At 51.0% G+C, this 16,086-nt stretch overlaps 2 protein-coding genes across 2 annotated transcripts; both read left to right on the forward strand.

Annotated features, from left to right (window-relative positions):
* Positions 1 to 6,969: 6,969 nt before the first annotated feature.
* On the forward strand, positions 6,970 to 8,859 carry LOC121502617 (uncharacterized). Its single transcript, XM_070285562.1, has one exon. The coding sequence runs from the start codon at positions 6,970 to 6,972 to the stop codon at positions 8,857 to 8,859; it is 1,890 nt and encodes a 629-aa protein (XP_070141663.1).
* A 350-nt stretch (positions 8,860 to 9,209) lies between these two features.
* On the forward strand, positions 9,210 to 12,549 carry LOC121502616 (uncharacterized). The gene is made up of 4 exons (XM_070285563.1): positions 9,210 to 9,746; positions 9,933 to 11,548; positions 11,635 to 12,231; positions 12,345 to 12,549. The coding sequence occupies exons 1-4, from the start codon at positions 9,210 to 9,212 to the stop codon at positions 12,547 to 12,549; spliced, it is 2,955 nt and encodes a 984-aa protein (XP_070141664.1).
* The last annotated feature ends 3,537 nt before the right edge of the window (positions 12,550 to 16,086 follow it).

Here is a 16,086-nt window from a genome sequence, read left to right on the forward strand (position 1 = left end):
TAGGTAAAAATATATATCGGTAAAAAATTCCAGAAATTAGTTGGCTATCAAAATATCGATACTTGGTATTTCTCAAATATATTCTCTTGGCCACACTAAGCCTCGCCTCGGCCCTATATAAGTCGGGCCACAGCAGTGGGGAAGCCATTCGGCTTTTGACCGACGATCGGTCAAGTACTCCGAAGGAGGACTAACCAAGGAGTCATCCCCTGGATTGGATCGCCGGATCAATGCGTCCATGCCTCGGGCACTACAGCGGCAGCCGGGCACCTCCACTGGAGCCGGGCGCCTCCACCGGAGCCGGGCGCCTCCACCGGAGCCGGGCGCTTCCACCGGATCCGGGTGCCTCCACCGGATCCGGGTGCCTACACCGCAGCCGGGCGCCTCCACCGGAGCCGGACGTCACCGCGGGAACCGGGCGCCTCCACCGCAGCCGGGTGATATATAAGACTAGCCACAGCAGTGGGGAAGCCATTCGGCTTTTGACCGGCGATCGGTCAAGTACTCCGAAGGAGGACTAACCAAGGAGTCACCCCCTGGATTGGATCGCCGGATCAATGCGTCCATGCCTCGGGCACCAGCGCGGCAGCCGGCGCCAACGCGGGAACCGGGCGCCTCCACCGGAGCCGGGCGCTTCCACCAATTTCTTATAAATTAACGATAAAAAATAGCTAAATCTTTTTGCTGTTCCGCCATTTTTTTATAAATATAGGTAAAAATCCGAGCGACCAAAAGTGCCAGATCGTCAGAAATATATATCGGCAAAAAATTCCAGAAATTAGTTGGCTATGAAAATATCGAAACTTGGTATTTCTCAAATATATTCTCTTGGCCACACTAAGCCTCGCCTCGGCCCTATATAAGACGGGCCACAGCAGTGGGGAAGCCATTCGGCTTTTGACCGGCGATCGATCAAGTACTCCGAAGGAGGACTAACCAAGGAGTCACCCCCTGGATTGGATCGCCGGATCAAATACGCATTGATTGCTGTTCCGCCAGTTTTTTTTATAAATATAGGTAAAAATCGGAGCGACCAAAAGTACCAGATCGTAAGAAATATATATCGGCAAAAAATTCCAGAAATTAGTTGGCTATTAAAATATCGATACTTGGTATTTCTCAAATATATTCTCTTGGTCACACTAAGCCTCGCCTCGGCCCTATATAAGACGGGCCACAGCAGTGGGGAAGCCATTCGGCTTTTGACCGGCGATCGGTCAAGTACTCCGAAGGAGGACTAACCAAGGAGTCACCCCCTGGATTGGATCGCCGGATCAATGCGTCCATGCCTCGGGCACCACCGCGGCAGCCGGCGCCAACGCGGGAACCGGGCGCCTCCACCGGAGCCAGGCGCCTCCACCTGAGCCGGGCGCCACCGCGGGAACCGAGCACTTTCACCGGAGCCGGGCGCCACCGCGGGAACCGGACGCCACCACCGGAGCCGGGCGCTTCCACCAATTTCTTATAAATTGACGATAAAAAATAGATTAAAACTTTTTTATATATTATGGGTAAGTATTTTAGCAAAACTGAGTTTGGCCGAGCTATGAGATTTTCCGCCGATTGTTGTTCCGCCATTTTTTTATAAAAATAGGTAAAAATATATATCGGTAAAAAATTCCAGAAATTAGTTGGCTATCAAAATATCGATACTTGGTATTTCTCAAATATATTCTCTTGGCCACACTAAGCCTCGCCTCGGCCCTATATAAGTCGGGCCACAGCAGTGGGGAAGCCATTCGGCTTTTGACCGACGATCGGTCAAGTACTCCGAAGGAGGACTAACCAAGGAGTCATCCCCTGGATTGGATCGGCGGATCAATGCGTCCATGCCTCGGGCACTACAGCGGCAGCCGGGCACCTCCACTGGAGCCGGGCGCCTCCACCGGAGCCGGGCGCTTCCACCGGATCCGGGTGCCTCCACCGGATCCGGGTGCCTACACCGGAGCCGGGCGCCTCCACCGGAGCCGGACGTCACCGCGGGAACCGGGCGCCTTCACCGCAGCCGGGCGATATATAAGACTAGCCACAGCAGTGGGGAAGCCATTCGGCTTTTGACCGGCGATCGGTCAAGTACTCCGAAGGAGGACTAACCAAGGAGTCACCCCCTGGATTGGATCGCCGGATCAATGCGTCCATGCCTCGGGCACCAGCGCGGCAGCCGGCGCCAACGCGGGAACCGGGCGCCTCCACCGGAGCCGGGTGCCTCCACCGGGGCCGGGCGCCTCCACCTGAGCCGGGCGCTACCGCGGGAACCGAGCGCTTTCACCGGAGCCGGGCGCTTCCACCAATTTCTTATAAATTAACGATAAAAAATAGCTAAATCTTTTTGCTGTTCCGCCATTTTTTTATAAATATAGGTAAAAATCCGAGCGACCAAAAGTGCCAGATCGTCAGAAATATATATCGGCAAAAAATTCCAGAAATTAGTTGGCTATGAAAATATCGAAACTTGGTATTTCTCAAATATATTCTCTTGGCCACACTAAGCCTCGCCTCGGCCCTATATAAGACGGGCCACAGCAGTGGGGAAGCCATTCGGCTTTTGACCGGCGATCGGTCAAGTACTCCGAAGGAGGACTAACCAAGGAGTCACCCCCTGGATTGGATCGCCGGATCAAATACGCATTGATTGCTGTTCCGCCAGTTTTTTTATAAATATAGGTAAAAATCGGAGCGACCAAAAGTACCAGATCGTAAGAAATATATATCGGCAAAAAATTCCAGAAATTAGTTGGCTATTAAAATATCGATACTTGGTATTTCTCAAATATATTCTCTTGGTCACACTAAGCCTCGCCTCGGCCCTATATAAGACGGGCCACAGCAGTGGGGAAGCCATTCGGCTTTTGACCGGCGATCGGTCAAGTACTCCGAAGGAGGACTAACCAAGGAGTCACCCCCTGGATTGGATCGCCGGATCAATGCGTCCATGCCTCGGGCACCACCGCGGCAGCCGGCGCCAACGCGGGAACCGGGCGCCTCCACCGGAGCCAGGCGCCTCCACCTGAGCCGGGCGCCACCGCGGGAACCGAGCACTTTCACCGGAGCCGGGCGCCACCGCGGGAACCGGACGCCACCACCGGAGCCGGGCGCTTCCACCAATTTCTTATAAATTAACGATAAAAAATAGATTAAAACTTTTTTATATATTATGGGTAAGTATTTTAGCAAAACTGAGTTTGGCCGAGCTATGAGATTTTCCGCCGATTGTTGTTCCGCCATTTTTTTATAAAAATAGGTAAAAATATATATCGGTAAAAAATTCCAGAAATTAGTTGGCTATCAAAATATCGATACTTGGTATTTCTCAAATATATTCTCTTGGCCACACTAAGCCTCGCCTCGGCCCTATATAAGTCGGGCCACAGCAGTGGGGAAGCCATTCGGCTTTTGACCGACGATCGGTCAAGTACTCCGAAGGAGGACTAACCAAGGAGTCATCCCCTGGATTGGATCGGCGGATCAATGCGTCCATGCCTCGGGCACTACAGCGGCAGCCGGGCACCTCCACTGGAGCCGGGCGCCTCCACCGGAGCCGGGCGCTTCCACCGGATCCGGGTGCCTCCACCGGATCCGGGTGCCTACACCGGAGCCGGGCGCCTCCACCGGAGCCGGACGTCACCGCGGGAACCGGGCGCCTTCACCGCAGCCGGGCGATATATAAGACTAGCCACAGCAGTGGGGAAGCCATTCGGCTTTTGACCGGCGATCGGTCAAGTACTCCGAAGGAGGACTAACCAAGGAGTCACCCCCTGGATTGGATCGCCGGATCAATGCGTCCATGCCTCGGGCACCAGCGCGGCAGCCGGCGCCAACGCGGGAACCGGGCGCCTCCACCGGAGCCGGGTGCCTCCACCGGGGCCGGGCGCCTCCACCTGAGCCGGGCGCTACCGCGGGAACCGAGCGCTTTCACCGGAGCCGGGCGCTTCCACCAATTTCTTATAAATTAACGATAAAAAATAGCTAAATCTTTTTGCTGTTCCGCCATTTTTTTATAAATATAGGTAAAAATCCGAGCGACCAAAAGTGCCAGATCGTCAGAAATATATATCGGCAAAAAATTCCAGAAATTAGTTGGCTATGAAAATATCGAAACTTGGTATTTCTCAAATATATTCTCTTGGCCACACTAAGCCTCGCCTCGGCCCTATATAAGACGGGCCACAGCAGTGGGGAAGCCATTCGGCTTTTGACCGGCGATCGGTCAAGTACTCCGAAGGCGGACTAACCAAGGAGTCACCCCCCTCAATGCGTCCATGCCTCGGGCACCACCGCGGCAGCCGGCGCCAACGCGGGAACCGGACGCCACCACCGGAGCCGGGCGCTTCCACCAATTTCTTATAAATTAACGATAAAAAATAGATTAAAACTTTTTTATATAATATGGGTAAGTATTTTAGCAAAACTGAGTATGCAATTTTGTTAAGCTTAGAAAAACCTATTCAGAACAGCTTTCCGAATTGGATTTCATGCATTTTTGGCCGAGCTATGAGATTTTCCGCCGATTGTTGTTCCGCCATTTTTTTATAAAAATAGGTAAAAATATATATCGGTAAAAAATTCCAGAAATTAGTTGGCTATCAAAATATCGATACTTGGTATTTCTCAAATATATTCTCTTGGCCACACTAAGCCTCGCCTCGGCCCTATATAAGACGGGCCACAGCAGTGGGGAAGCCATTCGGCTTTTGACCGGCGATCGGTCAAGTACTCCGAAGGAGGACTAACCAAGGAGTCATCCCCTGGATTGGATCGCCGGATCAATGCGTCCATGCCTCGGGCACTACCGCGGCAGCCGGCGCCAACGCGGGAGCCGGGCGCCTCCACCGGAGCCGGACGCCACCGCGGGAACCGCAGCCGGGCGCTTCCACCAATTTCTTATAAATACAAAATAGATTAAAACTTTTTTATAAATTATGGGTAAGTATTTTAGCAAAACTGAGTATGCAATTTTGTTAAGCTAAGAAAAACCTATTCAGAACAGCTTTCCGATTCCGCCGATTGCTGTTCCGCCAGTTTTTTTATAAATATAGGTAAAAATCCGAGCGACCAAAAGTACCAGATCGTCAGAAATATATATCGGCAAAAAATTCCAGAAATTAGTTGGCTATGAAAATATCGATACTTGGTATTTCTCAAATATATTCTCTTGGCCACACTAAGCCTCGCCTCGGCCCTATATAAGACGGGCCACAGCAGTGGGGAAGCCATTCGGCTTTTGACCGGCGATCGGTCAAGTACGCCGAAGGAGGACTAACCAAGGAGTCATCCCCTGGATTGGATCGCCGGATCAATGCGTCCATGCCTCGGGCACTACCGCGGCAGCCGGCGCCAACGCGGGAACCGGGCGCCTCCACTGGAGCCGGGCGCCTACACCGGAGCCGGGCGCTTCCACCGGAGCCAGACGCCACCGCGGGAACCGCAGCCGGGCGCTTCCACAAATTTCTTATAAATTAACGATACAAAATAGATTAAAACTTTTTTATAAATTATGGGTAAGTATTTTAGCAAAACTGAGTATGCAATTTTGTTAAGCTAAGAAAAACCTATTCAGAACAGCTTTCCGATTCCGCCGATTGCTGTTCCGCCAGTTTTTTTATATATATAGGTAAAAATCGGAGCGACCAAAAGTACCAGATCGTCAGAAATATATATCGGCAAAAAATTCCAGAAATTAGTTGGCTATGAAAATATCGATACTTGGTATTTCTCAAATATATTCTCTTGGTCACACTAAGCCTCGCCTCGGCCCTATATAAGACGGGCCACAGCAGTGGGGAAGCCATTCGGCTTTTGACCGGCGATCGGTCAAGTACTCCGAAGGAGGACTAACCAAGGAGTCATCCCCTGGATTGGATCGCCGGATCAATGCGTCCATGCCTCGGGCACTACCGCGGCAGCCGGCGCCAACGCGGGAACCGGGCGCCTCCACTGGAGCCGGGCGCCTACACCGGAGCCGGGCGCTTCCACCGGAGCCGGACGCCACCGCGGGAACCGCAGCCGGGCGCTTCCACCAATTTCTTATAAATTAACGATACAAAATAGATTAAAACTTTTTTATAAATTATGGGTAAGTATTTTAGCAAAACTGAGTATGCAATTTTGTTAAGCTAAGAAAAACCTATTCAGAACAGCTTTCCGATTCCGCCGATTGCTGTTCCGCCAGTTTTTTTTATAAATATAGGTAAAAATCGGAGCGACCAAAAGTACCAGATCGTCAGAAATATATATCGGCAAAAAATTCCAGAAATTAGTTGGCTGTGAAAATATCGATACTTGGTGTTCAGTTTTGCTGCGTGTCCCACTGTGCGGGAGAGTGGCGATCAGCCGATCGCTCACTCGTCGCTGGACAGTGCATACGATGCGGGAAGAAGAGAATGGAAGAGAGGTGAAAAATTTGTCTGATTTTGCAAACGCCGCGGAACGCACGCCGCCGGTCTAGCGCCTTATCTATTGCGAATACACACCCATCTGTACATACATATATATATCTAGTTTAAAGTAAATCAGTGAATAATAATAATTATAACGTTGGAAATTATCCCGACCTGTGTTTACTCTTGCCTGGGAACCCCTCCTACAATGACCTCTTGTTAGTTGCAGACATACAAGGGGACACAACTATACATGGTGGCCCATGAGGGGAACATTGCAATTGTGAAAATTTAAAGTCGATTTTACTGGGTGTAAATAGATTCCGTTAGATCGCGCGGCCGCGTTAAGTTTGCAAGTCGGCTCGGCGAACTGCCTGAAAAGAAGACGGCGATACATAAGCGCATCAACGGCAGGTCAAGGAACGGAGGCGCTCTCTTCTTTTGGTTTCTTTGAGTGGCTTCGGGGTGAAATCTTGTGTGCAAAACGGAGTAAGTGACAAATTGTGTGCGAGACAAGAATTTACCGATATCTTCTTTACATGTTTATTTGGGGTGGTGAGTTGCGCTAAGTTTTGGTTTTACACTCGTCAGCATGGAAACTGTTTCGGATCCTCCAACTTTCGAGCAATTAGTTAACTTACAGGCAAATCGGGCCCAATCCCTTAAATCGACGCTTCTGAATTTTAAAAAGGATTCACAATCGAGGAAAACGAGAATTTATTTAAAGAAGCGGTTGCAACAAGTGGAAGAGCTAAGGAGCGCGTTCCAGGAGACTGATGCCGTGATCGTGAATCTAGAAGGGTTTGCGGAATCGAGCTATGCCGTGAAAAATTTCCAGTCGGAGTTCGAGGAGCGTTATATGGACGCCTATTGTGCCATCGCAGAGGATTTGGATAGACTTGAAGCCGAGACTCCTAAGCTGCAGCCACTGCCAAGTGGAGCCGCTGATCCGGAGGTGCGACTGAACATGCCACAGATGTCAGTTCCCAAGTTTTCCGGTGCGTGTGTGGACTGGCCAGGCTACTATGACGCTTTCACGAGCCTCATACATAACAACAATAATTTGAGTAACGTACAGCGGTTACATTTTCTGAAGGAATCGTTGCCGGTAGGGCGCGATAATGACATCCGTCAAATGCAGCTCACGGAGACGAACTACGCCGTGGCATGGGGAATGATGATTAAAAGGTACAACAATCCTCGTCTAGTGTTTTCCCACCACATGAACGCGATATACGCGTTGCCCAGGCTACAAAAGGATAATACGGATTCCATACGGTCGATGCTGAGCACGGTCAATGTTTGCCTGGCTGCATTCCGCCGCGTCCAAGCCTTGGACGGGGAACGGCAGCACTGGTTGGCGCATTACATAGCAGCGAAGTTGCCCAAGGAGACCCACAACGCTTGGGAGCACCACCAAGGGAGCGGTGCCACCGTTCCCACTTATAAGGATTTAGAATCGTTTTTGAATGATCGGCTGGTCATAATGGATGCGATCGAGAACCGAAGCTCGTCGTACGACTCCAATAATGGCCCAGGATCTGCCGACCCAGGCAAGAGAGTGCGAGTGCATAATGCACAGGAGCACTCAAGGCGCCCGAATAGCCTCTGTTATCACTGTAGCGGTGACCATATCCTGCGTCGTTGTGCCGCCTTTCTGGCCTTGGACTGCTATAAGAGGAAGGACATAGTCACCAGGGCGAAATTATGTATTAATTGTCTGAGTAAAGCACATGCGCTTTCCCGCTGTACTAGCAATAAGAGCTGCCAAATTTGTGGCCAGCGCCATCATACGCTGTTGCATTTCCCAGCATTGGCTCAGGACCGATCGTCAAGCCACACACCGCTGCATCCAGTTCGGTCTGCCGCGACGCATCCTGATGCAGCTGGGGAGACCGTACCTCAGCAGGGCCTACAGTCAACGTCGGGCCAGAATCCGGACGCATCTTACAGATGCTATTCAGCAACTTCGGCGAATGGATCCTCCCGAAATGTGCTCCTCGCCACTGCTCGTATTGCCGTACGAAACCCGGTCAACGGGCTACGAGCGGTCATAAATGCTCTCATCGATCAAGGATCTGAGGCAACCATAGTTTCGGAGCACGTCGTACAGTCCCTGCATCTGAGACGGTGCAATACCCGAGCATCGATTTTTGGGGTGGGCCCAGGGGGCGGTCGTCGTTGCAAGTATACAGTTAATTTCGAAGTTAATAGTATTATTAATCCAAATTTTTCTCTAGAGGTTGATTCAGCATATGTTCTCAATTCAGTTACTTCCTGTCTGCCTAGCCTTAGCTTCACGCCGCAGCGTTGGAATCATATTCGAGGGCTCCCTCTGGCGGATCCGAGCTACGCCCGGTCGAAGAGAGTCGATCTCATCTTAGGAGCGGACATGTTGGCGCAAATCATGCTGCCAGACACCAGGATTGGATTGCCCGGCGACGCTTCGGATGGATTCTATCGGGACGTGCCGAAGGAGTAAGAGAAGCAACACAATTGCGCTGTCATCGAGTGCTGCTGGACACGGAGGCGTTGCTGAAGCGTTTCTGTGAAGTCGAGTCAGTTCCTGATCGCCCTATAGCGACGGAGGGGGACCTCTGGTGCGAGTCGTTTTTTCAGGAGACCCACGTGCGTCGACCGGATGGCCGCTATGTGGTCAGGTTGCCTTTTAAAACCTATCTCGATCCGACCATGGTCTTGGGAAAGTCTCATCAGATGGCGCTTAATCGGTTTCTCCAGATGGAAAGGCGTCTGTCCAACAATCCAGACCGTTGGAGCAAATATGTGGATTAGATTGAGGAATACTTCGCGCTCGAGCAAATAGCGCCGGCAATGGGCAGTGAAAGCAGCACAGTAAGGAGTACGGCCGCGAACAGGCATGTAGCCTCTTGTGTACTTCCGCATCACGCTGTCTTTAAGAAGGAAATTCAGTCAACCAAACAGCGAATCGTCTTCGATGCCTCCTCAAGGACTAGCAATGGAAGATCTTTAAATGACATTTTGTGGACTGGGCCTACTCTTCAAAACGACATGTCTGCAGTCATTCTCAACTGGCGGAAATATCGTTTTGTTTTCACGGCGGATATACAGAAAATGTATCGGTGTATCGATGTTCACCCGGAAGACGCCCAATATCAGCGGATTTTATGGCGGGCGGCGGATGGGTCCATCAACGTTTATGCGTTGACAACGCTAACCTTCGGAACGGCTTCGGCACCCTTCATGGCGATCAGAGTCATTCAACAATTAGCGAAGGATGAGCGGTGTTCGTTTCCTAAGGCGGAAGAAGTATTAAGGGACGAGATCTACGTGGACGACATTCTTTCCGGTGGGCATACGATAGAAGATGCGGAGGATAAACGGGCCCAGGTATCGGGTGCTATAAAATCCGCTTGCATGGAGTTGCGGAAATGGTCCAGCAACGAAGAGAGCCTTTTGCAATCGATTCCCCCAGAGCATCAATGCAGTCGGACACCTCTGAACTGGGACGCTGCGGTTCCGATCAAGGCGTTATGAATGTATTGGCTCCCCAATAAGGACTGCTTCAAATTTCAGGTCAATTTTGAGATACCACCTACTTTCACTAAGAGGACGATCCTGTCGAGCATAGCGAGGCTGTTCGACCCGCTAGGTCTCATCGCGCCAGTCATCATCTCGGGAAAGTTAATATTGAAGGAGGTAACCATGGCTAAGAAAACGCAGGACAACGGCGCTAGGACGGCTCTGGATTGGGACGACGAGGTTCCTAAGGCTCTTGCGGAAAGGTGGCAAGCATTTCGGGACGGCTTGCTGGGGATAGACGGCCTGAGCATACAGCGGTGGATTCATTATTCCCCAGGATCCATAGTATCAGCTCAGCTGCACGCGTTTTGTGACGGATCTTCCACGTCCTATGCAGCTACTACTTATCTAAGGCTCGAGCACGGGAATGGAGCGTGCTACGTCTCGCTGTTGGCCGCAAAATCAAAGGTTACCCCTACTAAACCCCTAACCATACCAAGAACGGAGCTGAGTGGTGCAGTGCTAGCCGTCAAGTTGGTGAAATGGCTTACATCGGCTAGGTGGCTAAATGACCTTCCCATCCAGACCTTTTATTGGACGGATGCCACGATTCTTCTTCATTGGCTGCACGGGGACGTCAATAGATGGAAGACGTTCGTTGCCAACAGGGTCGCCTTCATTCTGGACCACTCGTCGCCATCGCAATGGAGACATGTAGGTACTAGCGAGAATCCAGCGGACTGTGCGACAAGAGGGCTTCCTCCGAGCGAGCTAAAGGATTTTGATTTGTGGTGGCGAGGCCCGGAGTGGCTTACACGCAAGCAAGATGACTGGCCTTCGACGGAGATCGGGCAGGTCGACATATACGATGCCGCGCTGGAGGCAAAGGCGGACAAGGTACGCGTTCACCTGGCAGTTCCGCAACCATCGTTGGTTGAGAGGTTTTCCAATTTCAGCCAGGCCATAAGAGTCACAGCATTTATAATTCGGTTCAAAAGCAATGCTATTAGCAAAGGAGAGAGGTGTACCGGTCCCCTAAGCATTAAGGAGCTCGACTATGCTTTACTCGCCATCGTGCGCATTGTTCAAAGGGAGTCCTTCTCGTCTGAGCTGGCCGCATTGATGAATTCTAAACGGCTGCCCTCCAAAAGCAAGCTTCAGAGTTTGTCACCGATCGTGGTGGAGGGAATCTTACGAGTGAGGGGGCGATTGCGCCATTCGGGGCGATCATACGAACGTCGGCATCCAATAATCCTCCCAAGTTCTCATATTTTTACAGAGCTAGTAATACGGTACTCGCATACTTTGACTCTGCACGGAGGTGCGCAGCTGACCTTGGCCCACGCTCGCCAGCGGTTCTGGATACTGACAGGGAGGCAAGCAGTTCGAAGGGTGCTGCGGAAGTGCGTGAGGTGCTTTCGCACCCGGCCAACCACCTCGGCTCAGCTCATGGGAGACCTGCCGCTACACAGGGTCAACCCCCCTAATCGACCGTTCCTGGCGACGGGAGTTGACTACACAGGCGTAATAGAGCTGAAGGCAGCGCGCTTGAGAGGAACCAGCTTCTACAAGGGATACATAGCCGTTTTCATTTGTCTGGCGACGAAGGCTGTACACTTGGAGGCAGTGACGGGTCTCACCACGGAGCATTTCTTACTGGCTTTAGACCGGTTCACCGGGCGGCGAGGGATGGTTCAGCAGACAACGGAACCAACTTTATCGGCGCGGATAATCTAATGAAGGCATTATTCGGAAGGCTGCAGGAGGATTACGAGAAGCTCATAGCCCCAAAGCTCGCTGCGCAGCGTGCCACTTGGCATTTCAATCCACCTCAATCGCCCAACTTTGGCGGGCTGTGGGAGGCCAATGTGAAGTCGGTGAAGCACCACCTTAAGAGGGTCATCGCCGATCGACGGCTCACCTATGAGGAGTTATCTACGGTGCTCATAAGCATAGAAGCATGCCTCAACTCGCGGCCGCTGTGCCCTCTTACAGCCGATGCTGACGATCTAGAGGTGCTTACGCCGGCTCATTTTCTAATTGGAGACTCCATGTTGGCGCCTCCGGAGTATAGGCCGCAGTCCAAGTCCTTCGCAGAGCAGTTTCTTATCCAGCAGTCAATGATTCGCCATTTCTGGAAGGCTTGGAGTCGAGACTGGCTGGCTCATCTGCAGCAGAGACCGAAGTGGTGTCATGAGGCTGAAGGTCTGCAGTTGAACGACCTTGTCATCATCAAGGATGACCGATTCCCGCCTTCACAGTGGCTGTTAGGACGGGTCGTCGAGTTACACCCAGGGGCGGATGCGTTAGTCCGGGTGGTAACCCTTAAAACCAAGCAAGGCCAATTAAAGCGGTCAGTGTCGAAGCTGTGTCCACTGCCAATCCGTTCTTAAGCGCTCTCACGTACACCTCAATCATAATAAATTATTTCTTGCGCACACCGTTTGTCTCTTGTCTCCATGCTAGATTCTGCCCCGCCTACTACCCCCAGGATGGACTGGACACGCGGAGATGTCTCATGCTAGGTCTAGCATTGGCGGGCGGCATGTTCAGTTTTGCTGCGTGTCCCACTGTGCGGGAGAGTGGCGATCAGCCGATCGCTCACTCGTCGCTGGACAGTGCATACGATGCGGGAAGAAGAGAATGGAAGAGAGGTGAAAAATTAGTCTGATTTTGCAAACGCCGCGGAACGCACGCCGCCGGTCTAGCGCCTTATCTATTGCGAATACACACCCATCTGTACATACATATATATATCTAGTTTAAAGTAAATCAGTGAATAATAATAATTATAACGTTGGAAATTATCCCGACCTGTGTTTACTCTTGCCTGGGAACACCTCCTACAATGACCTCTTGTTAGTTGCAGACATACAAGGGGACACAACTATACACTTGGTATTTCTCAAATATATTCTCTTGGCCACACTAAGCCTCGCCTCGGCCCTATATAAGACGGGCCACAGCAGTGGGGAAGCCATTCGGCTTTTGACGGGCGATCGGTCAAGTACTCCGAAGGAGGACTAACCAAGGAGTCACCCCCTGGATTGGATCGCCGGATCAATGCGTCCATGCCTCGGGCACTACCGCGGCAGCCGGCGCCAACGCGGGAACCGGGCGCCTCCACTGGAGCCGGGCGCCTACACCGGAGCCGGGCGCTTCCAGCGGAGCCGAACGCCACCGCGGGAACCGCAGCCGGGCGCTTCCAACAATTTCTTATAAATTAACGATAGAAAAACCTATTCAGAACAGCTTTCCGAATTGGATTTCAAGCATTTTTGGCCGAGCTAAGAGATTTTCCGCCGATTGTTGTTCCGCCATTTTTTTATAAAAATAGGTAAAAATATATATCGGCAAAAATTCCAGAAATTAGTTGGCTATCAAAATATCGATACTTGGTATTTCTCAAATATATTCTCTTGGCCACACTAAGCCTCGCCTCGGCCCTATATAAGACGGGCCACAGCAGTGGGGAAGCCATTCGGCTTTTGACCGGCGATCGGTCAAGTACTCCGAAGGAGGACTAACCAAGGAGTCATCCCCTGGATTGGATCGCCGGATCAATGCGTCCATGCCTCGGGCACTACCGCGGCAGCCGGCGCCAACGCGGGAACCGGGCGCCTCCACTGGAGCCGGGCGCCTACACCGGAGCCGGGCGCTTCCACCGGAGCCGAACGCCACCGCGGGAACCGCAGCCGGGCGTTTCCACCAATTTCTTATAAATTAACGATAAAAAAAAGATTAAAACTTTTTTATAAATTATGGGTAAGTATTTTAGCAAAACTGAGTATGCAATTTTGTTAAGCTTAGAAAAACCTATTCAGAACAGCTTTCCGAATTGGATTTCATGCATTTTTGGCCGAGCTATGAGATTTTCCGCCGATTGTTGTTCCGCCATTTTTTTATAAAAATAGGTAAAAATATATATCGGTAAAAAATTCCAGAAATTAGTTGGCTATCAAAATATCGATACTTGGTATTTCTCAAATATATTCTCTTGGCCACACTAAGCCTCGCCTCGGCCCTATATAAGACGGGCCACAGCAGTGGGGAAGCCATTCGGCTTTTGACCGGCGATCGGTCAAGTACTCCGAAGGAGGACTAACCAAGGAGTCATCCCCTGGATTGGATCGCCGGATCAATGCGTCCATGCCTCGGGCACTACCGCGGCAGGCGGCGCCAACGCGGGAGCCGGGCGCCACCGCGGGAACCGCAGCCGGGCGCTTCCACCAATTTCTTATAAATACAAAATAGATTAAAACTTTTTTATAAATTATGGGTAAGAAAAACCTATTCAGAACAGCTTTCCGATTCCGCCGATTGCTGTTCCGCCATTTTTTTATAAATATAGGTAAAAAACCGAGCGACCAAAAGTACCAGATCGTCAGAAATATATATCGGCAAAAAATTCCAGAAATTAGTTGGCTATGAAAATATCGATACTTGGTATTTCTCAAATATATTCTCTTGGTCACACTAAGCCTCGCCTCGGCCCTATATAAGACGGGCCACAGCAGTGGGGAAGCCATTCGGCTTTTGACCGGCGATCGGTCAAGTACTCCGAAGGAGGACTAACCAAGGAGTCATCCCCTGGATTGGATCGCCGGATCAATGCGTCCATGCCTCGGGCACTACCGCGGCAGCCGGCGCCAACGCGGGAACCGGGCGCCTCCACTGGAGCCGGGCGCCTACACCGGAGCCGGGCGCTTCCACCGGAGCCGGACGCCACCGCGGGAACCGCAGCCGGGCGCTTCCACCAATTTCTTATAAATTAACGATACAAAATAGATTAAAACTTTTTTATAAATTATGGGTAAGTATTTTAGCAAAACTGAGTATGCAATTTTGTTAAGCTAAGGAAAACCTATTCAGAACAGCTTTCCGATTCCGCCGATTGCTGTTCCGCCAGTTTTTTTATAAATATAGGTAAAAATCCGAGCGACCAAAAGTACCAGATCGTCAGAAATATATATCGGCAAAAAATTCCAGAAATTAGTTGGCTATGAAAATATCGATACTTGGTATTTCTCAAATATATTCTCTTGGCCACACTAAGCCTCGCCTCGGCCCTATATAAGACGGGCCACAGCAGTGGGGAAGCCATTCGGCTTTTGACCGGCGATCGGTCAAGTACTCCGAAGGAGGACTAACCAAGGAGTCACCCCCTGGATTGGATCGCCGGATCAATGCGTCCATGCCTCGGGCACCACCGCGGCAGCCGGCGCCAACGCGGGAACCGGACGCCACCACCGGAGCCGGGTGCCTCCACCGGAGCCGGGCGCCTCCACCTGAGCCGGGCGCCACCGCGGGAACCGAGCGCTTTCACCGGAGCCGGGCGCTTCCACCGGAGCCGGACGCCACCGCGGGACCCGGACGCCATCACCGGAGCCGGGCGCTTCCACCAATTTCTTATAAATTAACGATACAAAATAGATTAAAACTTTTTTATAAATTATGGGTAAGTATTTTAGCAAAACTGAGTATGCAATTTTGTTAAGCTAAGAAAAACCTATTCAGAACAGCTTTCCGATTCCGCCGATTGCTGTTCCGCCAGTTTTTTTATAAATATAGGTAAAAATCCGAGCGACCAAAAGTACCAGATCGTCAGAAATATATATCGGCAAAAAATTCCAGAAATTAGTTGGCTATGAAAATATCGATACTTGGTATTTCTCAAATATATTCTCTTGGCCACACTAAGCCTCGCCTCGGCCCTATATAAGACGGGCCACAGCAGTGGGGAAGCCATTCGGCTTTTGACCGGCGATCGGTCAAGTACTCCGAAGGAGGACTAACCAAGGAGTCATCCCCTGGATTGGATCGCCGGATCAATGCGTCCATGCCTCGGGCACTACCGCGGCAGCCGGCGCCAACGCGGGAACCGGGCGCCTCCACTGGAGCCGGGCGCCTACACCGGAGCCGGACGCCACCGCGGGAACCGCAGCCGGGCGCTTCCACCAATTTCTTATAAATTAACGATACAAAATAGATTAAAACTTTTTTATAAATTATGGGTAAGTATTTTAGCAAAACTGAGTATGCAATTTTGTTAAGCTAAGGAAAACCTATTCAGAACAGCTTTCCGATTCCGCCGATTGCTGTTCCGCCAGTTTTTTTATAAATATAGGTAAAAATCCGAGCGACCAAAAGTACCAGATCGTCAGAAATATATATCGGCAAAAAATTCCAGAAATTAGTTGGCTATGAA

The sequence above is a fragment of the Drosophila kikkawai genome, chromosome 3L, assembly GCF_030179895.1.
Source record: "Drosophila kikkawai strain 14028-0561.14 chromosome 3L, DkikHiC1v2, whole genome shotgun sequence".
NCBI classification, from domain to species: domain Eukaryota; kingdom Metazoa; phylum Arthropoda; class Insecta; order Diptera; family Drosophilidae; genus Drosophila; species Drosophila kikkawai.